We start from the raw sequence: 27,723 nt of genomic DNA, 5'->3' as shown, positions 1-27,723 counted from the left end.
CCTAAATGTCTTGAATACGTCCCTTCCTGGCCACCATTAGTGTTGTGTCTCCCCAAAAGGACCTGCTAAAGGTGGGAGGAACAGAGAAAACCTGTTGAGGGAGCCATCACCAGGGGAAGCCAACCCCAGGGCGCCTCGGTGCTGCTGTCCTTTCCTGACCTACAGCAGGGGGGGGGCCTTTTTGCAAATACCAGGTCCTAGAATTTCATGTGTTGTTACCTGATGGTTGGGGGTGTTGGGGAGAAGCTGAGAGGAGGTCAGGAGCCCATCTAAGGAACAGACTCAGCCTCTCTTCTCGGCCCTTATAATGCCAAGGAAAATGGAAGCAGCCACAGAAAGCCATACTATAAGCCCCCAAAGGAAAATGTGTCCTGAATAGCACTGGGCTGTAAGGGGCTCAGAGGAGAAAGGGCTGCTGCTGCTTCTCTAACAGGGGGTCCTTCCTGAGGTGGGTGGTCCAGGACTGGCACAGCAGCTCTAAATGTTCTCAGGGATTCAGGCTCCCAGCTTTTCCCTGCTCCACCATTATTTTTTTAATGTTTATTTATTTTTGAGAGAGAGAGAAAGTGGGGGGAAGAGGCAGAGAGAGAGGGAGGCAGAGGATCCAAACTGGGCTTTCTCTGCTCTGCACTAACAGCAGAGAGCCCAATGCGGGGCTCGAAGTCACAAACTGTGAGATCAAAGTCAGATACTTAACTGACTGAGCCACGCAGGCACTCCCATCCACCATTACTATCATGTGGTTTCAGTCTCATGGTCATATGATGGGTACTGCAGCTCCAGGCATCACATCCAAATACCTTCTCTTCCTGAAAGTTTGTCTTTTCATTTGGGAGGAAAACCATCCCCGAGGCCTTGTGCTGGCCTCTTGCTAACCCAAGCTGAACACCATGCCTGCAGGTTTCTGGCTGCATAGAAGCCTGAGAAGAGAGTACAGTGGAGGAAGGAGGGGGCGAGGTGGTTGGTGGGGGTTCAGTGAGCCAGCTTCACATCCAGGGGGTGGCATGATGTTTTAGGCAGTTCCATCTGGATTGTCCTCTTTCTTTCAGCAGTGATGAGTACCTTGTATCTGGGGAAAGGCAAAAGGATAGAAATTAATTCTTTACCAACTGGTCCCTTGTCTGGAAATAAACCAGTGTTGACTGTTGGGCTCTCAATCCCCTAAAAAGCCATGGTGCATGAGGCTGTCAGTGCCAGCTCCTTAACAGAAAACCCGTTCTCTTTAAGGGCAGGGAGATAAGCAGGCTGTCTTATAGCACTTGTCAATGCCTTTGAGTCTTATGGTTCAGGGGCTGCCACAGGTAAAGGATGGCACATGCTCCATGGCAGTGGCCAGGGCCCCCACACGACAGGGAGATATTGGGGGTCCTGTTGGAAGCCAGACCCGGTGTCAGGCAGCTGACTAGATGATCGTGTGCCTCCCACATCTGAATGCCACCTGGTAGTTTCGTGCTCAAAGGTTTTCTGTCCTCAAGCCCTGGGCCTGTGCCGGGACTCTCCCAGATAGGACCGCAGCTCTGGACCCACAGCCTTCTGAACCCTTCTGAAATCAGAACTTAGCCAGGCACTGGGCTTTTCACTCCAACCTTAAAGAAAGTCTCTGTAGCTCTGTGCTTTCAGGATGCACTAGACTCTGTCTCCAGAGGGCACCTTTGCTGAAACAGGAAGATTTTACAGATGCTAAGTCACCACCCCAGTGAGCATCCTTGCCCACAAGGATGGGCAGCTGAGGGAGAGAAGATTTAGCGGGAAAACCATCTTTTTCCTCCCTGTCCCTTTCCTGCCATGCCTCTCTCTCCATTCATGAGGTCCCCTGGCGCCTGTTAGAATCCCTTCAGCTGCAGGTAACCAAAACCCAGCTCAGCATGGCTTAGACAGGAAGGGTGTTTGTTTACTCACACACCCAACCATCTGGAATCTGGCAGGCCCCATGGGACAAGTTGGGCACTTCAGGAATGTCCTAAATGACCATGCCCCCATCCCACCCTGCAGCCTCCTCACCTTCCATGCAGGACAAGCCACTGCCACCGTCCCCAGCATCAACACACACACACACACACACACACACACACATGTCCTGTTTGCCCCCAAACACCTGTGTGTGAGAGCATGGGCAGATCGAGGTAGGAAGTATCCACAAAGATCCCAGAGCATCTTGTCCTGGAAGAAACTAAGACATCCTCAGAAGCAACTAGCATGGTGTTAGAAGGACTCCTGGGCTGAATAGACAAGGCTCCCACAGGACAAGAGCGACAGTAAAGATCATAACTGGAATGAGTAGAAATACGACAAGGATTGTTTAGTCCACAAATTCATAATGATACTTGGCAAAAGACTCACTTTTCACCTCTACTTGGTGCCACACATAACTTTGGAAACTGGTAAATAGCAGGAAAGTATCAGCCCAAATCCTGCATTTCCTCAGTGAACTGGTGAGGAGACTTCTCTCTGAGTTGAGATATCTCAGTGTGTCATGAAGGGAGAGGCAACAGCATTCATTGTTAAGGGCTGAATTCATATGTTGACTTCCTAACCCCTGTATCTCAAGGATGTGACTGTATTTGGAGACAAGGCCTTTCAAGGGGTAAAGTGAGGTCATGTGGGTGGACCCTAATCCACCTGAGTGGTGTCCTTATGAGAGATTAGGACACAGACACACACAGAGGGGAGCCACAGGAGGACCCAGGGAGGAGACAGCCATCCACAAACCAAGGTGAGAGGCCTCAGAAGGAACCATCCCTGCTGATTCCTCGACCTTGGAATTCCAGCCTCCAGAACTGTGAGAAAACACATTTCTGCTGTTTAAGCCATGCAGTCTGTTGTTGCTTTGTTATAGCAGCCCAAGGAAAGGAATACAGACAGAATGAGAATACCAGTCTTCAAGCCCAAGTGAATGAATGGGTGAGTCTAAACACAAATCAGCAAATACCATAAAATATGGTTAAAAAATTTTTAAGCATATCTTTAGAGTTTATTGGGAGCAAGGAACAGTCCTGTTGACTCCCACCTGAGACCTTGACCCATCAGCAGTGTCCCATATGTTTACGGAGTGTCTTTCCTCCCAGGCCACATACATGGAAGGTGGAAGCCAGCTGTGACCTCACATCTCCCCCTGACACACACACATACACACACACACACACACACACACACTATAGCAGGCCAGCTTGGTACCTGGATGGAGAGGCATTACAAAGCTTGTGAAGGACTTCTGCTTCCACTGAGGACCAGTCAGATCCAATGACATCTTACTTTGGCTTCCAACCCAGAACCAGAGCTGATGAGAAATCAACAGTGGAGAGGAAGGTGCCCTGTGCACCCCTAATCTTCCCATTCCCCACAGAACCACCACATCCAGAAGGAGGGCATGTCGGAGCTGGGAAGAAGGTCAGCCGGCCCAACCCTTGATGTGCCCTACACAGGAGGGACTCATATAGGTCACCTGGACAACCAGGGGCATAGGTGGGACTTGAACTAGGTATCCTGACTCCTACCTGGGACTTCTTCAACCTCTGTTTGAATTTTTTTTTAAGAATAAAAGGAAAAATAAAATGCCTACTGGAACTTTTATAGAGGGTAGAAAGGAAAATGCCTGCTCACTGGTGAGAGACCAAAGTGTGCTCCTGCATCTTCCGGTGGTCTTGGTCCCCAGGAGAAGGCCAAGAGGAAAGGTATGGCCTAGGGATCCCCCCCCCCAGTTTCTTCTACCATCCCTCACCATCAGGCCTGTCTCTTCCCATAGCCTGGACCCAATGCCGGGGCAAAGAGGTTCCCTCTCTCATCACACATGGCTACCAAGCAGATGCCAGCTGGAGCCAGGTGCTCTGAGCAAGGGCAGTGTCTGCATGAAGGCCTGGCCATGGCCGCTCCTGGTATGCAAGCTGTGCATTAACACTTCCCTTTAGAACTTCCTTCTCTGTGTCCTGATATCCTTCCTGACTAGTGTTATGACCAATAAATGAAGAGTTTGATTACTCCAGGGCAGTTCAGGTAGTCGGCATAAACTATCACTCAACACATCTGGGTGAGGATTGACTGTACAAACAGTAAGTGGGGGATGCAAAGATCAGGCAGCACCTACCTGCAGAGCCTATGTGGCCACATGGGGAAGAACCCTGGGACCAGGAAGACCCCAGGATTCGGCGATTTGGAGGGGAAAGATGAAGGTGCCTCCCAGAGGAGGTGGTGTTTTGCAGAGCAAACTCACATGGCAAACCCAGCAGAGCCCACCCTAAGCAGGGACGTGCCCTGGCTGGCCCTGGCCCTGGTGAGAAGCCTCCTCAGTGCCACAGGGGATGCCCAGGTATCCAGAGCTGAGAAGGAACTGACATGTGCTCTAAAAGCCTGAGGATGAAAGGGCATCACTAAGTGGAGAAGAGAAGGGGAGGGCGTCTCTTGTGTATGGATCCCAAGGGTCCATTCAAACAACAGAACTTCTGGGTTCAGTCTGTCCAAGCTGGACATTTCTGGCTCAGTTCATCAGCATCACCTTCTTGACCAACAGATGCTGCATTCAGATCCATTAGTAGTTGACTAAGTATATGTGAGCTCCCTGCCCCCTCAACAGCCAAATGCCTGTACGTGGGGACCCTGGGCCCCATTATAATGGATGGTGGATTTTTAAAAATTTTTTCTACAAACTCTAGTTAAACCAGGGCCTAGTAGATATTTGGAATGTGGCTAATCCTCACAATTCCACTCCAGGGAAAGAGGGGTCATCCCAGTGGCAGTCCAGCAGAGCAAAGGGCAGGACTGCCATTTACATGGTTGATGGCATGAAAGCTTGCCATGGATGCCACAGATTCCTGGAAGCAAGATCTGGCCCGAGGTCAGGGAGCAGGCTGTGGGTGGGCTCCAGCTTTCTCATGTGGAACCCTGTGGGCCTGAGATTTCAGGGATGTTCTTCAAGAATGCTTGTATGATGGCACTCCATTCCAGGCATTTGTAACCAGGACAGTTAAATGGGTGTACACCTAGGGTTGGATTTCTTCCTGCCCAGGGGCAGGACCCAGTGGCTGCTGGGTCTCAGGCATGGGTCCAAGCATAGCAGAGCCTCACCAGCAGACCTGGGCTCCTACAGAGATGGCTCAGAAGCAACCTCACACCTCCTGGTTTTCCACTGTCAAGCATGGCTTTCACACAACCACCATGGTGTCCTATCTCACACAAAGAATAAAGAGGTTTATACTCTCATGTCATGAGAAATCTGATGACCAGCATTTGGTTGATTTGGAACCTGACATTCGTCAAAGACCTAGGCCCTTTTTGTCTCTCCACTCTCCTTGGCCTGTTGCCTTTTGTCCCATAGTTGTCCCTCATTGGTCAGATGACTATTGTAGCTCCAAGCATCATATCCTCACACAAAACATGGAGAGATCAGAAAATACCCTGGCCCTCCTTTGTGTTGCTTTTAACCAGGAATCTTCCAATTGATTTCCTCTTACATCTCATTGAGCAGATTCTGTTCTAGGCTTTGTCTCAGAAGTCATAGAAAATGAGTCAACCATGAATGCCTTAGAACCATCCTGACCCTTCATGACAGTCCCAGGAGGTGGGGTCTGTGAGTGGGAACAAAGGATGGGCAGCCAGTGGTGACTGCTGCACCTCCCCATGGCCCTCAAAAATTTCTACCTCTCCCAAGACATTTCTGAGAGTCCTCTAGCAAGATACCTCTTAGGTGGAAGATTTATCACACTTTTCTTTCCATTTTGCATTTTCCCAAACCTCATCTCCCATGCACTATCTCCTTTGACTTTCACAAAACTCTGAAGTTTAGTGAAAGTGGGACAGAGGTCATCCCCAGTCCTGCTCCCTCTCTTGACCCACCCAATAGGGCTGTGGCATGAACTGAAGTCCTGTATCCTCTGACAAAGGAACAAAATCTATTCAATGGAGAACAGAGAGTCTTTTCCGCAAATGGTGATAAAGCAATTTAACATTCATAGGCAAAAATATGAACGTGAACCTAAATCTTAATAATATAAACATTAGCTCAAAATGAATCACAGAATAAATGTAAGATGCACAACTATAAAATTTTTCAAAGAAAATATGGGGACCCAGAGCTAGGCAAAGAGCTCTTTGACATAAAATCATAATCCAAAAAAAAAAAAGAAAAATTGATTAATTGGACCTCTGTTCTGCAAAAAAAAAAAAAAAAAAAATTAAAACAACAATTGTTAAGAAAATGAAAAGACAAGCTATAGATTGGGGGATAATATTTTAAAACTACCTATCAACAAAAGATTTGTATCTAAAATATGCAATGAACAGTTAAAAAACAATAGTTAAAAAATCCAAATTAAAAAATGGGAAAAAGTCATGAACAGACATTTCACCAAAAAGGATACACAGGTGTCAAATAACAACATTGAAAGATGTTCAGCATTGCAACCACAATAAGATGTCACTACACACCTATCAAAATGACTAAGATTTGTAAAAGTGATAATACCAAATGCTGGATGTGGAACAACCACATCTCTCTTGCTTTACTTGTAGAAATGTGAAACTCTGGAAAAACAGTTTGGCATTTTATTATGAGACTAAACATCACTTACCATATAACCCAGAAATTATACTCCTAGGTATTTATCCCAAAGAAGTAAAAATTTGTGTCCACACAAAACTGTATACCTGAAGGTTTGTAGTAGCTTTATTTGTAATAGCCCAAAACTGGAAACAACCCAATGTCTTTCCTGGATTAACAAACTATGGTACATACATCCTGTGGAATCCTGATCAGCAGTACAAAGGAATAAAAATGATACATGCAGTTACTTGGGTGAATCTCAAAGAAATTATGCTGAATGAAAAAAGTCAATCCCAAAAGATCACATACTATATGAGTCCTGTTACATAGCATCCTTGAAATGTCCAAACTATACAGATGGAGATCGGATTAGTGGTTGTGGATCTTCAGAGAAAGAGAACAAGTAGGATGTGTGTGTGCGTGTGTGGGTGTGTGTGTGTATATATATATGAGGGGTTTATTTTAGGAATTGGCTCACACAATTCTGGAGGCCAAGAAGTCTCACCATCTTCCTGCCATCTGCAAGCTGGAGAACCAGGAAAGCCAGTGGTATAATTCAGTCTGAGTCCAAGGCCAAAGAAGTAAGGGCCAATGGTATAAATTCCCATACAAGTCTGAAGGCCCAAGGAGTGGTAGCACCAATGCCAGAGGGCAGGAGGAGCTGTATATCCCAGCTCAAGAAAAGAGAGCAAATTCTTCCTTTCTCTGCCTTTTTGTTCTGAATCCTGAATGGATTGGATGATGCCTGTTCACATTGGTGAGGATGATCCTCTTTTCTCATTCTACCAATTCAAATGCTAATCTCCTCTAGAAATAACCTAAATATGTTTTATTCCATATCTGGGCATCCCTTAGTCCAGTCAAGTTGACATATACAATCATCCATCCACAGTGGTGGACAGGGATTAGGGACAGGAATGAAGTATTGAAAGGAAGTGAGTGTGTTTATAAAAGAATAACACAAGGGACCCTTGTAGTGATGCACCTATTCTGTACTTGATTGGAGGGATTACCTAAATCTACACATGTAATAAAATTGCATAGAACCAAATAAACACACACACACACACACACACACACACAGAAAGAGAGAGAGAGAGAGAGGGAGGGAGAGACAGAGACAAAGATAGATGACTGCATGGAAAACTCATATAAACTTAATACACTCAGTGGAGTGTACCAAGGTCTATATCCTGATTGTGATATTGTACTCCAGGTATGCAAGATGTTAGCATTGGGGAGCACCTGGGAGATGGATAGATAAGATCTTTATGCATTATTTCTTACAACTGCATTTAAATCTGCAATCATCTAACAATGAAAAGTTCAGTATTCTAAAATGTCTTAGAATATGAACATGTATTGACTAGCCAGCATATTAACAGCTTAAGAACATTTAAAAGCCTAGTCTACCATTTATCCTAACTTCTTAAAATATGGATTTGGATAACCTGTTGTTTTTTTTATGTATCTTTTCCAAGAGCCAGCTTTTGATTTCACTGATTTGTCTACTATTTTTCTGTTTTTAGTTTCATCAATTTCTGCTCTAATCTTTATTGTTTCCCTCATCCCACCTGAGTTTAATTTGCTATTTTTTTTTTTTTAGTTTCTTAAACCAGAAATTTAGATTACATACCTGGAACTTTTCTTCTTATCCAAAATAAGCATTTTAATGCCATAAATTTTCCCCTAAGCACTGATTAGCTACATCACACAAATTTTGGTATGTTGTATTTCCACTTCATTGTGTTCAAACTATTTTTCAATTTCCCTTCAGACTTCCTCTTTGACCCATGGATTATTTAGAAGCATGCTTTTTAATTTCCAAATAGTTGGGGATTTTCCAAATATTTTCTGTTATAGATTTAACACATTCATTTAGTAACGGTCTGAGAAAAACTTTAAATGATTTCTATACTTTTAAATTTGTTAAGGTTGGCTAAGAATGTGTTATATCTTGGTGAATATTTCATGTTCCCTTGAAAATAATGTGTTCTGCTCTTGGTGCATTCTATAAATGTCAATTTATTTAAGTTCTCTAATGATGTTCAGGTGTTCTGCATCCTTGCTGACATTCTGTCTACTTGTTCTGTCAATTACAAAGAGAAAAATGATGAAGTCTCCAAGATCCATAATGGACCTGTTTCTCCTTTCATTTTTGTTAGTATTTGCTTTTAGTACTCTGAAAGCATGTCATTAGGAGCATGCACATATGTAGGATTGTGATGTTTTCTTAGACAATTGACCCCTATATCATTGTGTAATGTTTCTCTATATTTTTGGTGACAGTCCTGGTTCTGGAGTCCACTTCCTCTAACATTAGCGTAGCCACTCTAGATTTTTATAATTAGTGAATATCTTTTGGCCTATCTGTGTTTTTATGTTTAAAATTAATTTCTTGCAGTCAGTAGAATTGAGTATTGCTTTTTCTATGCATCCTGACAACTTTGTCTTTTAATTGATATTTTTTGACCATTTATATTTAATGGCATTAACCATATGGTTGGATAAGTGAGTTTTGGGTTAAATTAGTTTCTTAATGGCTCCATTTTATCTCCACTATTGACTTATTATGCCCCTGTTTTTCGTTGTTATTTATTTTCCTGATTTACAGAGTTTGAAATAAACATCTTTAATTAATTAGATTCTATTTTCAAGTAATATTCTACTTCATGTGTTGTGTAAACCTTATGACAGTTTATTCTCAATCCCTTCCTCCCATTCTTTGTGCCATTATTATCAAGCATTTTACTTTTACATATGCTATAAACACATAATACACTGCTGTTCTCTTCACCTTAGTTTCTTAGAGCAATTGAAGGAAGAAAAAATAGTTTTATTTCCACATTTATTTATTCTGTTTTTATCATTTTTCATTTCATTATGTAAATCCAAGTTTCTACTGGTAGCATATTCCTTCCCCTTAAAGAATTTCCAATTTCCTTTAATATTTCCTAGTCCAACATATATACATATATTTTTTCTAGTGCAGTTCTGTAGGCAATTAATATTTTTCCCTTTTTGTTTGAGAAAATATGTCTCCTTCGTGTTCAGAGATATTTTTTCTGGGCATAGAATTATGGATTAGTAGTTTGTTTTTTTCAGCATTTTAAAGATGTCACTCCATTGTCTTCTGACTTACCTGTTTCAGCATGAAAAGTCTGCTGTATTTCTTATCTTTGTTTCTCTGTATGTAACATGTCTTTTTTCTGTTGCTGCCTTTAAGATTTTGTCTTTTGTTTTCAGCAGTTTAAATATGCTAAGTATAGGGATATTTTTGGTGTTAGTGGTGCTAGTTTCCTGCTCTTTTTGTTTTTGTTTTTGTTTTTAGTTTTTTGGATCTGTGGTAGTATTTGCCATTCAAAGTAGAAACGTTTGTCAGCCATTATTTCTTTAAATATCCCTTGTCTTATACTCTCTTTTCCTTCTGAGATTTCACTTTTACAGATCTTATGGTGTTTGGTATTGCCCCCCAGCTCTTGGATATTCTGTTCTGCATCTCCCCCTACCCAACTCTTTTTTCTCTGTGTTTCAATTTGGGTAATTTCTATTGACCTATCTTGATGTTCACAGATTCTTTTCTCAGTTTTTTAAAGTGTAGTGATCAGCCCCTCAAAGTCTTTCTTCATCTCTCTTACTGTGTTTTTGTCATTTCCAGCATTTCCATTTGATACTTTCTTATCCATTTCTTCTCTCTGCTGGAAAGAAATTAAACACTAATTATATCCACCTTTTTTATTAGAGTATTCAGCTTATTAATCAATTATTCTAAATTCCATGTCACAGTTTCAACACCTGTGTCATATCTGAGTCTTATTCTATGAAATGCTTGATCTTATTAAATGTTGGCGGGGTGGGGGGAGTTCTTATCTTTTCTTACACTAGCAGTTTGGTGAAAGTCAGACATATTGAGTAGGATAATAAAGACTGAGGTATATCATTTTGATTCTTGGAACCAAGTATGCCTTTCCTTTTGCTAGGTCTTTAGTATGGGGTTTGGATCAGTCTAGTCAGGACTTGAGGTAGGTTTTGGTTTCATTGCTGCTCTGGTTACCCTTAATGTACTCAGCCTTCAAATTTTACTAGTGATATCTTTTGTTTTGCCGGAAGACTTTTCTCACTGTCTGCTACACCCTTTCTCTTCTCAACTCTTGTCCCTCTTCTAGCATTAAACTACTATTACTTACATCTTGTTAGTCTGGTTGTGAAAGTGGGACCAGGAAGTGTGATGTTTTTGTTATTCTAATTAAGCTTCTGCCTTAGGCAGGCACTGTGTCCCTGGATCTTAGAAGGGGGATAACTTCCCCCAGATGTACTTCTGGGCTCAGTACATGTGCCTGCCCCTCCCCTAGGGAACAAGAGGGTTTTTTTTTCTTATTTCCTCCTCCCACCCCAAGCTTTACTAAGGAAAGACCCCAGTCCTTAAGGCCAACAGTGTTCTGCCCTCACAATTTAAGCTTTTGTTCTGTAATATAGACAGGATAGAAAGGTCTGCGAAGGACGCTTTCTCAGAATTCTTGCCAGTGTTTTTGTGAGCACCAGGTTGGGTCCTATGGAGAGGGGTTTACAAGTACATTTTAATTTCCCTTATAATCTGTAGCCCCCAGGCTTCTAAATATTCTTTCACTAGGCTACATTCTTCCTTTACCAATTTGTTAATTATTTTAGCTGAATTCTTCTTACTGTAGTCCAGCTGAGTCTGCCTCAATGAAAGTCATGTCTGTTTCTCTTTGTATGTACCCATCTGTCCTTAGGTTTGGAGTTAGCTGGTTTCCCTGTGACTTATGCTCTCTGATGGATTAAAGGAAAGTTGTGAATCTGCAGTTTGTCTGGCTTGTTATTGTTGTTGTAATGATAGCACCATGCTGTCCCAGAAACAGAAACCAGAAGTATGAATTCATTTTGGAAAATAAGTACTAAAAATATGTCAAGGCTGTTTTGAGATGCTGTGTGTTTCCAGGTTAAAAGATAGGACATGCTTTTCAAAGAAAAAAAAAAAAGTTTGTGGGCTTATTTTGAAAAGCATTTGCTGTTCCTGACATTGCCACCAGAGGGCAAGCTGCCACATCACTACATATCTATCTCCCTGGGTGAGGCCCCATTTCCAATTGGGAAAAGTGAATGTATAAAGTGGGAGGCAGATGCATCTAAAGCAGCTAATGCTTGTGGGGAGGGCCTATTCTCAAGGTCCTCCTGGCTTGTGCAGCTATGGGTTGGGCTCTCGGTCCCTGCAGCCCTGGCCCTCACACACAGGCCAAAGCTATACCCTCTGCAGAGAATATGCCTTTTGTTAGCCCTGGCAAAGAAGGTGCCTTTTCTTGCAAGTAGGCATGTCCTTAGTACCTTTCCAAGTACCTCACCCCACTAAGATTCATGCTGAGAGGCTGCCAAGACCCTGCTAGGTGATCAGGCTCTAGAACCTTCAGGTGAGTCCAACCGTCTGCCCAGCAGGGGGCAGAGCATGGAGTCAGTTCCAGTCCAGCCATTAAGGGTAAAAATTTCCAGGAGCCCTGGTAGGGAAGTGATAGGGAGTAGAGGCTGAGGGGCATGTGGATCTTTAGCTGTTTTATCTGACATAAACCAAAATCATAGGGAGAGAAATGTGGTTCTCCTGCAAATAAAGTCTAAAATAGGTGTTCCTGATTGGCAAGTGGGGAGTCAGGAGCTCACCCAGCCATCTTGTAGCACCATCAAGTTTCAGCATACAGGAGGATGAGGGTGTGGGGGTGTGGAGAGAACACCACCCACACCTAACCACATTGCCCAGCACTTCCCATAGTGTTTCTGCTCTCATGCCATGGGTACAACTCAGCACCTATTCCCTCCTAAGTGCTGGGGGCTGGGAATTGTAGCCATGGCTGGGCAGACATCTCCCAACTGCACTTCTCCCCTGAGAAAGGAGTGGACAGCCAGTCCCAAATTGCCCAAGTCCTACCCACAGTAACTACATCAAACAGATTATTGTTCTGGAACAATATTTTCCATATTTGTATGATTTTAAGAACCACAGAGGATGCTTACTTAAAATATTAGTCCTTGGGTCTTTTTACTGGACACTGGTTTGGCCATCTGCATGGGGGCCTGCAATCAGTGCCTTTACAAGCACTCTAGGGAGGTGCAGTACCCTAGCGAGTGTCTACAGAGGGATCCACTACCACCCCCACCCCAGCCCAGTGGATGGGAAGCTAGGCCAACTCCATCTCTGCTTTTGTGTTGAGTCATGGAACCGTGGGACGGGCACTGCAGCCCTCCCTGAGTGTGACTGCCCTGCAGCTGAGCCCTGGGAGGAGCACCCTTTGTGTCACGGCCATGTCAAGGCAGAACTCGGTGGCCTGTAGCTGGGGCACACCAAGCTGTCCTTGACCAACCAAACCAGAACACAATACTTCCAGTCTCTAGCCACTTTAAACAGAACGCCGTCACCCCTCCATCCCGCTCCCCCAGCAAAGCTGTGTTTGCTTTATCTGGGGGTGGAGGATCATTTGTGCTCACGTTTTCTCTTTAGCAACACTGGAGGGCAGCAGTGAGTCAATGTTTGCAATTTTTTATTAGAAAGTCAACTATTAATGGTATTCAGTCAGATTTTATTTACTTATTTGTCTTTTTGTTCTTGCCGTGGCACCCTTGCCATGAATCATGGGAAATGACACCAGGCTTATGACCAGTACGGGGGCGGGGGCAGAGCAGCGAGGAGGCAGAGGTAGGGTAAACCCAGGGGAGGAGCAAGCTGTTCTCACTGGGCACTGGGTCCCACAGCAGCTCAGAAGTTTCTAGCAGATCCAGGCAAACCTGTGAACACCCCCACTCCGCCCCAGTCTGAGATGGGCCAAGACTTCCCCCAGCTGGGCGTTTCACTCGGGAGTGTTTGTGATGAATGGATCCCTGGGTGAGGGCGAGTCTCTCCTCGATGCAGTTTCTGCCTACACGCCTACACCTACCTTATTTCCTCAGAAAGGCTTGCCCTAGAAAGGCTTGCCTTAGCTCCCCTCAGTCTGCTGTTTACTCTTCAGGGTACTCACCACCACCTGACATGAGATTGTTACCTGTGAGCTCCCCCTGGCCAGGAGCCACGAAATCCTTGGGTTCCCCGCCCCCCATCCATTCCTTGAACTGACAGATTTAATTGAATGAGTTCACAAATTAACAGATTGGCAAGCAGACCTTACTTGTCTAATTTGCACACTGAGAGGTAACCAATAACCTTACTTGTCTAATTTGCTTGGGTCCCTCCTCAGAAATAACAGAAGCAGTAATAGGTTTTATTGTCTGCTGCCCAACCGGGGTACCTGCCTTCTGACAGACCCCAATCGTCAGCAGAGTCCAGGTGAGGTCTCCAACTGCTCTTCAAGGTCCACAATAAACACGAAGTATTTTAAACTATCACTAGTGATTTTGACACCTGTGGTCTTAACGCTCCTGCTGGCACAGATGGCACTGTGAGTCTCCATTCGGTTTCCTTAATTAAGGAGACACCTGGTCTTGGAACTCCCTTTCCTGGCTTCCTGGGGGTTGCTGGGGCCTGGAGCCTCTTGGCCCGCCCGGGGGCCACCTGGCACCGCGTCTCTCTCTTCTGTTCCAGCCGTGATCCCTCTGACGGATTCGGAGCACAAGCTGCTGCCTCTGCACTTTGCAGTGGACCCCGGGAAGGACTGGGAGTGGGGCAAAGACGACAACGATAACGCCCGGCTGGCCCAGTGAGCCCCTACCCCGTGCCCCTCCCCCAACGCCCTAAAGGGCCGGCTGTCGCCGGTTTCCCGGCGTGGGCCGGGCCGCCCTTGCTCCTCCTGGGACAGCTGGCGTGCCTGCGGGCGGGGTGCGTGCGGGCGAGCGCGGGCCGGCTGGGACGCGTTTCACTCCGTGTTCTTCTTTCGCCAGCCTGATCCTGTCGCTAGAAGCCAAGCTGAACCTTCTGCACAGCTACATGAACGTGACGTGGATCCGGATCCCCTCGGAGACCCGGGTGAGCCTGGCGTGCGCCCGGACCTCACCAGCTGTCTGGGTCCTGGCCTCTCACTGGCCGCCGGCGCAGGCGGGAGGGCCCACCCTACAAACCTGGAGGGGGCAGGGCTCACCTACTCCCTCCCGGCCTCCGACCCCCGGCCGCGCCCGGCCAGCCCCGCCCCGCCCCGCCCCGGCGAGAAGTGTTTCGGGTTTACCTGATGCGTGTGTGCACGCGTGCTTGCGTGCCTATACGTAGGCGCGCGCCTCGGTTAGGGGATGTTTGGTTTTGTATGCGAGGTGTGGTTTCGAGTGGTTTTTTTTTTTTCTCTTGTCCTTTTATTTTCTCTAGAAGCAAAGGAATAAACACACCCACTCAGAAAACAAACTGTAGGCAAGTCGCAACACAAAACTATCTCTGCCGACATCGGAACACGATGTGCTGCGGCAGAGCGGAATTAATTATAAACTGTGTGTGGGTCCTTGGAAAAGCCAGGGAACCGGGAGCGCGCAATTCCTCAGCGCCCCCTCCTTCTGTTCTCCAGGAGGCGGTGGGACAAGAAGACCCCCCCAGGGAGGGTCTGCTCTCTACCCCCTTCCACATGCTAAGCACGATTCACTCTGATCCATGTTTTTGTTACCTCAGTAGTGAGCCCTCAAAGAAAGGGATTTGTAAAAAAGAGAGAGCTTACAAATTGGGCCTCCTCAGACATCAGTATACTTGGCTATGAAGTGGAGCTCATAAACTACAGTATTAAAGGAGTGACATGAGGAAAGAATTAAGGTGGTGCCTGACACAGAGTCAGTAGCCAGGACAGGCCAGGCACTGTTCAGGATGTTTTCATACATCAGCCTTTACCTGTATGCCATCTTCATAGGGCTTCTGGAGGCAGGTACTGATATCGCATTTTACTGAGGACACAAGGGACAGCTGGTGGCAGTCTGGCTCTAGAGTCCTGACTCTTAACCTCTACAATGACCTGTCAACTGCCTGGATTCTACCAATGTTGCTGCGGGTGTTCTTTCCCAGCACACACATATGGTGTGAAGGCAGCAGCTGTAGGTCTAAAAATCAGGAGGCTCTTGGGCTAGGACACAGCTCTGCAAGGCAATGAGCAGGGCTCCCTGCCAAGCCATGGTGGCCCCCGTGTCAGATGCAGGGCCTGGCAAGAACACTTCCAGCCTCAGGGCATTTGAGCCACTGTTCCTTGCTCACTGGGTGCCAAACAGTGGGCACTCCCAGCACCAAGCACACCTCCCTTTCCTGGGCCAAACCCCTGAGCTTCTGCCCTTTTGTGTCACTGACAAATCCTGTTGAGACCTCTAGCTCCTTCCAGACCCAGAAAAGAGTGGGAACAGGAAGGAATTTCAGAATATAAAGTGGGGAGGGCTGGTTCCTGATTCTTCTGGGTGATCTGATTGCAGGAGGTGTCTTGGACCTGCTTGGGAAGGGAGGGGACAAAAGTGAAATGAGGGAACAATGGGGCCTTCTCCAAGGCTCCTCTCCTGAAGGACAGGAAAAGCCCATTCAGAGGTGGGCACCAGTTCCTGCCACTCAGCTGCTAGTGTGAGATCCCTGGTCTTCACCCAATGATGCTGTCAGAATTCTCTCTCCTCACACAAGGAGGAATCTCCCACAAGGTCCTCTGCATGCATTCATCTCCTTTCTCAGGCTCCCCACCTACCCCATAGTCCTGGACCAGGTGTCCATACCTGCCTTGCCTTCCTGACAGTGAGCCTTATCCAAGGTGTTCACAGAGATGCCCCCTCCTCACAACCGAGACCTTTTCTGGGAACGGTAACGTTTTTCCTGCTAAGCCCAGGTCCCGTTTCAGAATCCTCAGTTTAGCACACCACATTGCCAATCCGAGGAAGGAACCCCTAGAGTAAAGAGATTGGTCATGGCCCGAACTGCTAAGGGGGTATTTGTTCTAAGGTAAGGACAAAGTGTCTGTCCCCTGCCTGTAGTAAACAGGTAAGACACCTTTGTAGGAGAGACACCTACAGGTGCAGGTGAAGTGTCATCCTTACCAGAAGGCCTCTAAGTCTACAGAGGCCGGCCAGGACCTGGGTCTGGTCGTAGACCAGCTTCCTCAGGGCTAGAAGGGCAGAGTCTGGGCATGATGATTCCAAAATGTGCAGAGGCCCCGGGGCTGTGGGCATCTGCACCTTGCCCAAAATCCCTGCCTCGGAGTTCCAGGCTACCAGCAACCTGAGCTCACCAAAAAGGCATCCTGGATGGGACAGTGAGATCCCAACACAGCAGCCTGTGGGCTGGGATGGTCTACCTTTGTCGAACCCACGTGAGATGGCTCATCTCTAACCTTCTTCCTTTCTCGACCTTCCTCTCCTCCCCCCCCCCCCCCCACAGGCCCCTCTGGCACAGCCGGAATCCCCAACAGCCTCTGTGGGGGAGGACGTGCAGTCCCTGGCCGACTCCCTGGACTCGGACCGCGACTCGGTGTGCAGCAATTCCAACAGCAATAATGGCAAGAATGGCAAAGACAAAGAGAAAGAGAAGCAACGCAAGGAAAAGGACAAGACCCGCGCGGACTCCGTGGCCAACAAGCTGGGCAGCTTCAGCAAGACGCTGGGCATCAAGCTGAAGAAAAACATGGGTGGCCTGGGAGGTCTCGTGCACGGCAAGATGGGCCGCGCTAACTCCGCCAACGGCAAGAACGGCGACGCCCCCGAGCGCAGCAAGGAGAAGAAGACCAAGTCACGCAAGGGCAGCAAGGAGGAATCGGGTGCGTCGGCGAGCACGTCTCCGTCGGAAAAGACCACGCCGTCGCCCACGGACAAGGTGGCCGGGGCGTCGCCGGCCGAGAAGGGCGGCGGGCAGCGGGGCGACGCCTGGAAGTACAGCACGGACGTGAAGCTGAGCCTCAACATCCTGCGCGCCGCCATGCAGGGCGAGCGCAAGTTCATCTTCGCCGGCCTGCTGCTCACCAGCCACCGGCACCAGTTCCACGAAGAGATGATAGGCTACTACCTGACCAGCGCGCAGGAGCGCTTCAGTGCCGAGCAGGAGCAGCGGCGCCGCGACGCCGCCGCCGCCGCCGCCGCCTCCACGGCGAAGCGGCCGCCGCGCAGGCCTGAGACCGAGGGCGCGCCGGGCTCCGAGCGCGCCTCTCCAGGCCCGCCGGCCGGGCCGCCCACGCAGCTGGTGCTCAAGCTCAAGGAGCGCCCAAGTCCCGGGCCGGCGGCGGGCACTCGGGCGGCGCGGGCGGCGGCGGGCGGCGCGGCCTCCCCGGGCCCGGGCGGCGGCGGCGGCGGCGGCGGCGGCGGCGCGCGACGCGCTGGCGCCAGCGGACCGCTCCCTGGCCGCAGCCCGCCGGCGCCGGCGCGCCAGAGCGTCATCCACGTGCAGTCGGCGGGCGCGCGGGACGAGGCGTGCGCGCCGACCGTGGGCGCGCTGCGGCCGTGCGCCACGTACCCGCAGCAGAACCGCTCGCTGTCGTCGCAGAGTTACAGCCCGGCGCGCGCCGCCGCCCTGCGCACCGTCAACACAGTCGAGTCGCTGGCGCGCGCCGTGCCCGGCGCCCTGCCCGGCGTGGCGGGGGCGGCCGGCACCGCCGAGCACAAGTCGCAGACCTACACCAACGGCTTCGGCGCCGCGCGCGACGGCCTGGAGTTCGCCGACGCCGACGCGCCGGCCGCCCGCTCGAACGGTGAGTGCGGCCGCGGCGGCCCGGGGCTGGCTCAGCGGCGCTGCCAGCGCGAGAACTGCGCGTTCTACGGGCGCGCCGAGACCGAGCACTACTGCTCCTACTGCTACCGCGAGGAGCTGCGGCGGCGGCGCGAGGCGCGCGGGGCCCGGCCCTGAGTGCGGCGCGCGCTCCGCCAGCTTTTACCATAAAGGATTTCTTTTCCATTCTGTCGGTGTCTTTTTTACATGCCCTGGTCAACCGGAAGGCCGGCGACTCCTCTGTCAGTGCTGTGTACGTGTTTGGTCAAACGTTCCTAATGGTGCCTGAACCTACACTGACGCCACTCAGGTAGTAGACGGATAGGAAACAAGTCATACTGTTGGAAGTGGGTGTGCTAGCTAGCATCTGCCTCGTACCTGTGGAAACTCAATAGCCATTGCAAGAGTATTTTTGTTCCTCAATAAGAGAAATAAAGAAATTTGCAGCCCTTTGTTTTTAGAAGGGAGTGTTTTACATTTTTTTTTTTTTTTTGCTTTTTTCTTCTCCCACCCCCGCCCCCCACCCCAGCGACTGACCTCCTCCATGTAGCGGTCACACGTGTGCGGTCGGTACCACCCAGGGTCAAGAAGCAAACCCGCACCCCGGGACTAGGGTGGCGACTGTGCTGCGGGCTCACACCTGCTTCCCCTCCCGAGTCCTCGAGTCCTCGGAGGACAGGAGACACTGTGCCGCCCGCTGATAAGCTCTGGTGGTCACGGTGGCCCTTTAGGAATACGCACCTCCATCTCATAAGCAAAAGCTCCTCCCACTCACCCCCCTTCCCACCCCTGGCCCGAGCAACATTCACACTGCCATCAAAGCCGCAGGCGTCCTGTGATGGGCACCGAACAACCTACCTCGCAGGGCGGGGTGAGGGGTAGTGATGGCCCCCGGTGCCGGGCAGCTGAGGTGACAGGAGCTTTCCAAAGACACCTTGGATCCAAAACGCAAGGGTTCTGAAACCACTATTTGGAATTACCCATGTATGAGCAAAGATGACAGTCTGCTCACATTTCTTCTTTGAAGACACTTCCACAGCGAACTATCTCCAGAGCACCCCTAGGAAGTGATCGTTGGTGCCCCAGGAGAGAGGCAAGGGATTGACCCTTTGGTCACTATGTAAAGCCCCCCCCTCCCCCCGCAACGAGGCTGCTTTGAAACCTGGCCTGTTCCTCTTTCCAAAGGGAAGGGGTTGAGGGAAGTCGGGAAGGAAGCCCATCCCCACCTCCACCTGCATCTGTCTGGGTTCAGCCAGGTAAAGGGGCGCCACTCCCATTGGGGTCCCCTCTGCAGGGTAGGGGTCACCCTGCCTGTGGCTCCATGACACAGTGAGGGGCAGCCCCATCCCTGAGTGGTCCCTTTTTTGGTGCCTCCTACATTTCTTGAGGAAAAAAATAAAATATGTGTCCTTAGCTACCCTGTTTTGAGCAGCAATATGCAGCCTCTTCCTTCCAAGATTACCTCTGGAGAATACCATTCTTGGCCAAGGACACTGAGGAGTTAAATCTGCCTCACTAAAGAGAGATCTTGTTTCCAAGAAATCCAGATAAGATGGATAAAATCCTCACTAGCAAAAGAATACTTTAAAACCTTCGAGAGCCTTAGAATAGCTTCTAATAACCCTAAGATAGAGAGGAGATAGCGCCCAGCTTTGCTGTGGGTGTTTCCTCAGAAAATGCAGGAGGTAGACCATCTCTTCATTGGAGCCAGCTTCTCCTTCTCCAGAAAGGATGCTTTTCCCTCTGACATAAAGAGCAGCAAAAAAAAATAATAATAATAAAATTTAAAAAAGGAGGGGATTTTTTTTACTTGTTTGAAGAATTATAGTAAACTAATTTGAGTATCTCCTGTAATTCCTTTTTGTTTTTAATTATTCCACAGCACGTGGGGTTTTCAGTAATTTATCCAAGTTTTGCATAAGTGGTTCCTTAAAATTATTTATTAAATAGAATCTTTAAGAAATTTTTTGGAAGTTTTACTTTTCATGCCGAACAATACTTTCAATGTGTGGTAATTACTAACATCCATGTCCCTCATATTACTGGGGTTTCTTTTGTTACTCAGAAAAAAAAAAGTAATTTTTTAAATATCTCTCATCACGAGGGTTTGTGGCAGCTTTTTGGACTGATTCTTTGTGCCCTGCTAGGCAACTGCTTTGCCACCCAAAGTTGAGGTCACAGGAAGTATTGCATCACATATAGACACTGGCCATGGCACTAGCCCCTCACTTTAGAAGGTTGAGAGCCAGCCTTGAAAATGCTTAATTGTGCGTTTAGAAACCAAACTCATGTGCACAAGTCAAGAAGGCATAAAGTAAAATTATATTCGTGTTTTAATTTTTTAATGTTAAAGCAGCCAACCAGAAATTTCCAAAACTGGCTATGCAAATATTTTATCTTTCTCATGCCATGGTTAAAAAAAAAAAAAAAAGGCAAACTGAGAAAAATAAACACAGTCCATTGCAATACCAGAGGAAAACCTTCAAAACTAGGCAGTGCAATCCATAGGTATTATTTAAAAATGGTGACTTATTCTATCTCCTTGAATTTCCAAGTCTCCTCTTCCCCACCCCATCTGACAGATGTGCCATGAATAAGAGCCTGAGATCTAGCTCTGGGTGGCTTCTCCAGCCATGTGGAAGGCCCCCAACTTAGCATGGTCATGAGGTGGCTGGGCCTGCCAGTGCATCTGTGAGTGCTTGTCCACATGGTTTACAAATAGCTGTTTCCTTTTGTGAGGGATCTGGATCCCTTCCTCTAAACAGTATTGAAATCGTGAGAGAACCTACTGTTACATCAAATGTACTAGTCCAGTGTACCAGGAACACTCCATGTTGTTCAAAAGAGCTCTCTAAATCAGGTCCGTAGCCAAAGTTCTCTCAAACCAAATTAGTTTATCAGGCTGAACAGTAACTATCAGAAACTGCTGTATTGTTTACATGTGGGCCAAGAGGTCCTCTCAAATCCTTCTGTGACTTGGGGACCTCTTGTGGATCAGGGAAAGGTTAAATGGATCATAGGCACTGGAGAAAAGGAAGAGAGTCCCAATTCTAGAAAACCTGAGAACCTCACTGGGGTACACACCCTGGGCTCGGGGTACATGGCAGACCCTGCCTGTGAGTGGCCTTGTCTGATATAGCCAGAATTCCCTTTCCGGGAAGGTCAGATGTCTCTAAGTGACAGAAAATTTCCAGAAGGATCCTAGATACTTCTAAACCCCAGTGGAGGTTAATTCAGTAATTTACTTCACATTTCCCGCACACACGAGACCCAGGTATATGATTTCTTTTCAAATAATATATTGTTAAAGGAAGGTGTTTTTACGTGTATTCTGTTTGTAGATTTTATGCTATGTTACATTGAAATTTTACAAGCCAAGTTCAAACTGTACCATAGAAATTATTTTTATATTATTTCCAGAATATGCCACAGAGCAATATTTTGCGCCCTTATATTGTCACAGGGTTGTCCCCTTAGAAGGGTTACCATAGGTGGGAAGGGGCTCTGTACTGCGGGCTCTTGAGTTTAAGTGCTTTTTGCTATTTGTTCATGTCCTCTCTGAAAGTGGGAATATGTAAATGTGTTTTCTTTCTTTATTGGAAGCTTGATTTTTTTTTTCTGTCCATGGATTTTGGTACTGCACCTTTCCTCTTAAATGAATACTTTATATTCACTAAGTTACTGTGAACTTTTTCTTACCTGTCACCACCCAGTGGCTGGAGTGGAGCTCTGAAAAGTTTGGATGTTACTTTACAAATTTAATATTTTCCAAAATGATCAATTCTAGTAGCTTACCATCAGGAATTTGGTGACTCCAGATAAAAGGTTTCTCTACTCACACCCCCACCCCCAGTGCACTTGGTTCTCACCCCTCCCTTAGCATCCACAAGCTTGTTTTGCAAACCACTCTACTTTGCAAAAATAAACTTAACCTATCAAAATATATTTCACATTAGTTAAGAAAATTAAAAGGGCTGTACTTATCAGTGGTGGGATCAGTGGTGGGTTCAAGAGAAAAATAGGCTTTGCCAAACCCGTGTATGCATTAAGTTCCATTCTATGTGAGTCTTCCGTGTTTACTTACGAGACCTGGAGTAAAAGCTGAAGGCATCTGCTGCACGTTTGGGATTTCTTTCTTTATGACATGATTCCTTTTTCCTCATCATGGTGTGGACTTTACAAAATAAGCTCCTCCAGTGTTTTTTCTTTTCCTTTCTTTCAATGCTTCTAATAAATAAGAAAATGTGTTTCCATGGCTAATCGAGCCCTGCCTTGTCGGACCTCAACTGCTGTGGCATCGCCCAGGGCCTGCTGAGGTGGCCTCTGCTCTGGCTAGTCTGGTTCTGCTGTTTCCTGAAGGCAGACACACCATGGAAAGGCCCAGAGGTGGCTGGCATTCCTGGCACCAGGGAGAAGGCACCCCCTTCCAAAAAGCCTTAAAGTGGTGGCTCTCTGGAGACCCCTGGGCACCACCTCCCCATTCAGTCCCGACTATAAACTCTTTTCTACGTGCACTCCCCCCCATTCTGATGTGGCTCTTCAGGGCAGAGATGGGCTGCACAGTGTCATCCTTTCCATCTACAACCACCCCCGTTCTCCACACCCACTCTGCAGTGCCAATTCTTGTGGGCACAGAGCGTGTCCCTGACAGTGTTGCCTGTTGACACGGGGTGGGGTCCCAGGGTGGGGTCCAGAACAGTTGATCCTAGAGAGACCTGCGGGACATGAATGATGATGACCACCCCCCACTCACCCCGAGGAAGTGCCTCCAGACAGCAAGGAGCACTTCCAGGGTACAACAAATGCTTTGGAAGACTCTCACTTTTGCTCCAAGCAATGTGTGAAATGACCTGTAAGCAGTTATGCAGTCAGCAACATTCCCCAAAACCAGTCCTTTCTCACCATTCCACCCCCAGTACAGAAGACAGAGGGAGATGCCCTGCATGGACCCTCAGAAATAACTGGTATGTGCAGGCTCCGCGGTATGAATATGCCCTACTCAACTGGGCTGACTTAACACTTAACCCCAGGGACCACACAGAAGCCACTCTCACCAAACAATCCAAGTGATGTTACTGCTTCTATCCATTCTGCAAAGTGATTAGTTGAAATTTGCATTTTTATTGTTCGATTCTTGCAAAAAAAAAAAAAAAAAAAGAGTCCCACCGGCCCCAATTATTATGTACAAAATGATGCCCATTGCTAATGCATTTTTATTCATTCACCCAAGAGAGCATCTTAATACATACATGTGTGTACATATATCTGTGTATTTGCGTGTGTACGTGTATACACACATATATGTAATCAGTTCTTTACAAGGTGAAGTATACCAGTTGGTTTAAGAAGATAGGTTGAATCTGCTCAAGACCAAAGCAACCTGTTAATTTAATAAGGACAAGTTAGTAAAACCAGCTATTTGACAGTATCTATAAACAGTAGAGGATGACTTTAAATGAAGAAGTCAAGTCCTTACAAAGACCACTCCCATTCTGGTACTTCTGTGGCCTCCTGCTCCGTCATTAGCTGCTCTGCCCCTGCATCATGGGCCTGCCTCAAGGTCTTTGCACATGGTATTCCTCCTTACACCTGTAATGTTCTCCCCCAAACCACACGGCTCATCCTTCACTACCTGCCAGTCTTTGCTCCGCTGTCACTTTCAAGGAGGCCTTCCCTGATTTATTTATTTATTTATTTATTTATTTATTTATTTATTTAAAATGACAATACATCCCACCCTCATACCTCCCTGTGCATTTTTTGTGCATTTACTGCCATCTGAGTGCTGCACATGTGAATTATTCACTCATTCATTTTATGTCCTTCCTCCAACCCCCACAGAATGTAAGCTCCACGTGGGCAGGAATTTTTATATGTTTTGCTCACTGCTGTATTCCTGGTGCCTACAACAGTGCCTGACCCATATTAGTCACTGGATAAATATTTGTTGAAGAAAAGAAATGAAATTAGTCTTCTGATAGCTATTAAGAGGCCTAATAATGCTAGTTTCAACCTTTCAAATCCATATTCCACTGTTTTCCTTAAGTGGGGAAAATTTTAGCTGATAAAGCATCCTGGCTACTTCTCCAGCCTGTGGTCCATGATGCCAGATGTGACAGTGAGCAAATCATCCTGACTGTGGCAGATTTCTCCATGTGTCTGTGAAGGCCTGCCTGGTGGCCCTCTCTCACAGATATGAGACTCAACTATTTACAGAAAGCTCTCTAGAACAAGTTGCAAGGCGGGTTGGGGCCGGGGGTGGTTCCTACAGGGCAGCTTCATGGTCAGGCACATGGTGGTGGGCCTCCATGATGTTATTATGGAGACATCCTAGAGAATCCCTTATAATCAGTCCTTCAGACACTGTTCCTCCACAGTGTCTCCAGAGAGGCAGGCCTTCCTTCCTATAACAAACTCAGGTGGCAGCAAATGACCCAGCTCAGGGAAGGGCGTCCCCTTCTCGTGCACCGAAAGCAGGCCTGGAGAGGAAGAGGAGCTTGTCACGCACAATAATGGGGGCAGGCATGGGTAACTGGATCGACAAAGTTGGAAGCAGCCAGGGCAGAGAGCCAAGACCCCTCCGAGTCTCCCCCTCCATCTTTGGTTGGTATGTGCTAGAGGGACAGAGCCTTGACCCTGCAGAGCCAAACACACACCTCCTTGGCCCTGGCCCCCCAGAGCAGGAGGCCCTCAAATGCAGTTAGGTGACCTCACCTGCCAGCAGGGGAGGGAAAGTTCCTCCTCACCCCTTCAGGATGATTTTCACAACTACCTAACCTTGGTGTTTACTTCCAGGTCCTTTGGCCAAATGTGTTTTCCTCTAAGAGTTGTCGGCAAAATACTGTTACAAGCTTCTTACAGGACCTTTGTCCTACTATAGCCTGGTTAAAAGGCTTTGTCCTTCTCTTTAATCCTCTTCCATGATTTGTGCTGTCATTTTTCTGGGTGCCATATCTTAGGGTCCCTCATGGGGGGGGGGGGTGATGTGAGGTTGCCCTCATAACACTCCCTCCGCATCTGCCCAGCACACAGTAAGTGGGCCCACATGTGTGTGCCCGTTGCTTAAATTGCCAAATAAACAGTTTCCCTTTCATTGCTGCCCTAAGAAGCTGGGGGCGCATTGGTGCCAGTACTCAGAACATGGGCTTTCCCAGACTCTGCCCCCTTGGTCCACTCAAACCTTCCTCCGTGGCAGGTACCCTGTGGTCTGCCTTCTTCCCACACATTCTTCCCGCTTGCATGGAATGGAATCCAAACACCTGATTTGGAATTACAATTTGGCAGGCGGGAGTGGGGTAGCTTGTTCCCACTAATTTATGACCAAAACTAGTAAAACAACCATGATCATGGTTGGAAATCAGCCATGGCCTGGAGCCTCAGTATACATGGCAAACTCCACCTCTGACAGAGCCAGTCACCATGCAACACAGGAGGGAAGCCTGGGCCCTCTGTCACATCAGCAAAGGAGCTATTAGAGGCGCAGGGAGGCTGACCTGAATCTGCTCATGGCCTCATCTGCAGATCTTGAAGCCTGTTCACCATCGTCTTTGATAAGTTGGTCTTGTTTTAACCAAGGGTTGTTGAAGAGTTTTTGCTTTGTTCCTTCAAACATGCATTTGGCCTATGGAGTCAGTGAATGTTGTTCCCCTGTTTCTTTCCCTTTTTCCTTGTTTTGATTCATTTGACCCACATGGGGGTGAAACGTGTTGCTTTGTTTCCTGCACTTAGTTGATTACTGTGGACAAAAGAAAACATGAAGGCAAAAATTGGTCATAAATCCCCGTTACTTTGACCAAGTTATCCAGAGCCCTTTCCTCCCTGGGAGTGTTCATTCTAATTCAATGCAAATATTCTTTTCCATCTGGTCCATTCTTGGAGAAGGAACCCCTTATAAGAGCTGTCTTTGGTGGTCGGGTTGTTACTTTATTAAGTATTAAAGCACTAAACCAATTTTTGCAATATGTAGTAAATCTTGCTTTCATTTTGGAAAACTTCCAGTAATGACTACTGCACTTTTTATAGAAGAACTGTATTTCATTTCTTTCTTTTATGAAAGATTATTTCAAGTAAAAATAGCTCTGTAATCCGTGTGACACGGCTTCTCCATTACTTGACACAGAGAGAAGCTTTGATGACCTAATCAATAAAATTAACATGTTTGTAAAGCACTGGTTGGTCCAGTTATTTGCTCACCCCTGTGTTCCTGGCAAAATGATATCTAAGAAAAGCTTTATGGCCCAGAGAAAGAAGACTCTATCAGGCATCCATTAACACCAGTATTTTTTAAATCAGATGAGATGTAAACCAGTTACCACTGTTTCATCTGGTAAGAGAAAGAATTTCCCTCCTTTTCAAAATGATCATGACACTTTTTTTTAATGTTGATTTATTTTGGAGAGAGACAGAGTGCAAGTGGGGGAGGGACAGAGACTGGGAGACACAGAATTTGAATCAGGCTTCGGGCTCTGAGCTGTCAGCACGGAGCCCAATATGAAGCTCAAACTCACAAACCATGAGATCATGACCTGAACCGAAGTCAGACAACCAACTGAGCCACCCAGGTGCCCTGATCATGACACTTTCTATCTGAATGAAATCAACAGGATTTTTCTTTTCTTTCTCTTTCTTTTTTTTTTTTTTTTTTTTTTTTTTTTTAGAGAGAGAGAAAGCATGTGTGTGCACACAAGAGCAAGCAGGGGAGGGGCAGAGAGAGAGAATCTTAAGCAAGCTCCACGCCCAGTTCAAAGCCCAACTCCGGGCTCGATCTCACCAAGAGATCATGACCTGAACTGAAATCAAGACCACTCAACTGAGCCACCCAGGCGCCCCTTCAACGTGATTTTTCTTAACCTGTATATGCCAGAGGTGGCCACCTATGCAAGAGGACAACAGCAGGGAGAATAGAGGATGAGAGTGGGTTCACAGTCTGTCCCATGAGATCTGACACAGGAGGCTTCCTGTCACTTGCGGGAGGTTAGGGTCAGAGTGAGGGCAGGGGCATGTGAATTAGCATGGTTGGAAGGAGAGCAAAGGCGCTCAGCTGGCCTATGGGACTCTCTGGGCCAATGGCCTCTCATACTCCTGGGATCAGTGTTAAGGCCAGTACAACTCATCCATATCTGGCCATGATGTTCTCAGTTCTCTCAGGATAGGTGGAGAATCCCACACAAAAGGCAGATTGTTCCATTGGCACTGTATGGGATAGTGTGGGAGCCTTGCACTGGGAGACAGAAAGACCAGTTCAGGCCCTAAATTGCAATGACCTTAAGAAAGGCACCTCTTTGGGGCGCCTGGGTGGCACAGTCGGTTAAGCGTCCGACTTCAGCCAGGTCACGATCTCGCGGTCCGTGAGTTCGAGCCCTGCGTCGGGCTCTGGGCTGATGGCTCAGAGCCTGGAGCCTGTTTCCGATTCTGTGTCTCCCTCTCTCTCTGCCCCTCCCCTGTTCATGCTCTGTCTCTCTCTGTCCCAAAAATAAATAAATGTTGAAAAAAAAATTAAAAAAAAAAAAAAAGAAAGGCACCTCTCCTCTCCAGACCCATTTTCTGCACAATTTTTGCTTATTTT

At 47.3% G+C, this 27,723-nt stretch overlaps 1 protein-coding gene and 1 long non-coding RNA gene across 2 annotated transcripts in view; one reads left to right on the top strand and one right to left on the bottom strand.

The window, feature by feature from the left end:
- OTUD7A (OTU deubiquitinase 7A) overlaps positions 1–26,326 on the top strand; it is a 372,333-nt gene extending 346,007 nt beyond the window's left edge. Inside the window, exons 12-14 of the mRNA XM_043554863.1 lie at positions 14,112–14,226; positions 14,408–14,492; positions 16,842–26,326. Coding sequence (XP_043410798.1) covers positions 14,112–14,226; positions 14,408–14,492; positions 16,842–18,296 — 1,655 coding nt within the window. The 3' untranslated portion in view covers positions 18,297–26,326. The remainder of the gene's footprint in view (positions 1–14,111; positions 14,227–14,407; positions 14,493–16,841) is intronic.
- Positions 1,016–18,809, bottom strand: LOC122468337. Its single transcript, XR_006293212.1, has 2 exons — positions 18,696–18,809; positions 1,016–1,069 (listed from the first exon to the last, which is right to left on the bottom strand). It is a non-coding gene; the product is annotated as an uncharacterized LOC122468337 (long non-coding RNA).
- Positions 26,327–27,723: the final 1,397 nt, after the last annotated feature.

The sequence above is a fragment of the Prionailurus bengalensis genome, chromosome B3, assembly GCF_016509475.1.
Source record: "Prionailurus bengalensis isolate Pbe53 chromosome B3, Fcat_Pben_1.1_paternal_pri, whole genome shotgun sequence".
NCBI lineage: Eukaryota > Metazoa > Chordata > Mammalia > Carnivora > Felidae > Prionailurus > Prionailurus bengalensis.
The sequence above is the reverse complement of the archived record's forward strand: the minus strand, read 5'-3'. Positions and strand labels throughout refer to the sequence as shown.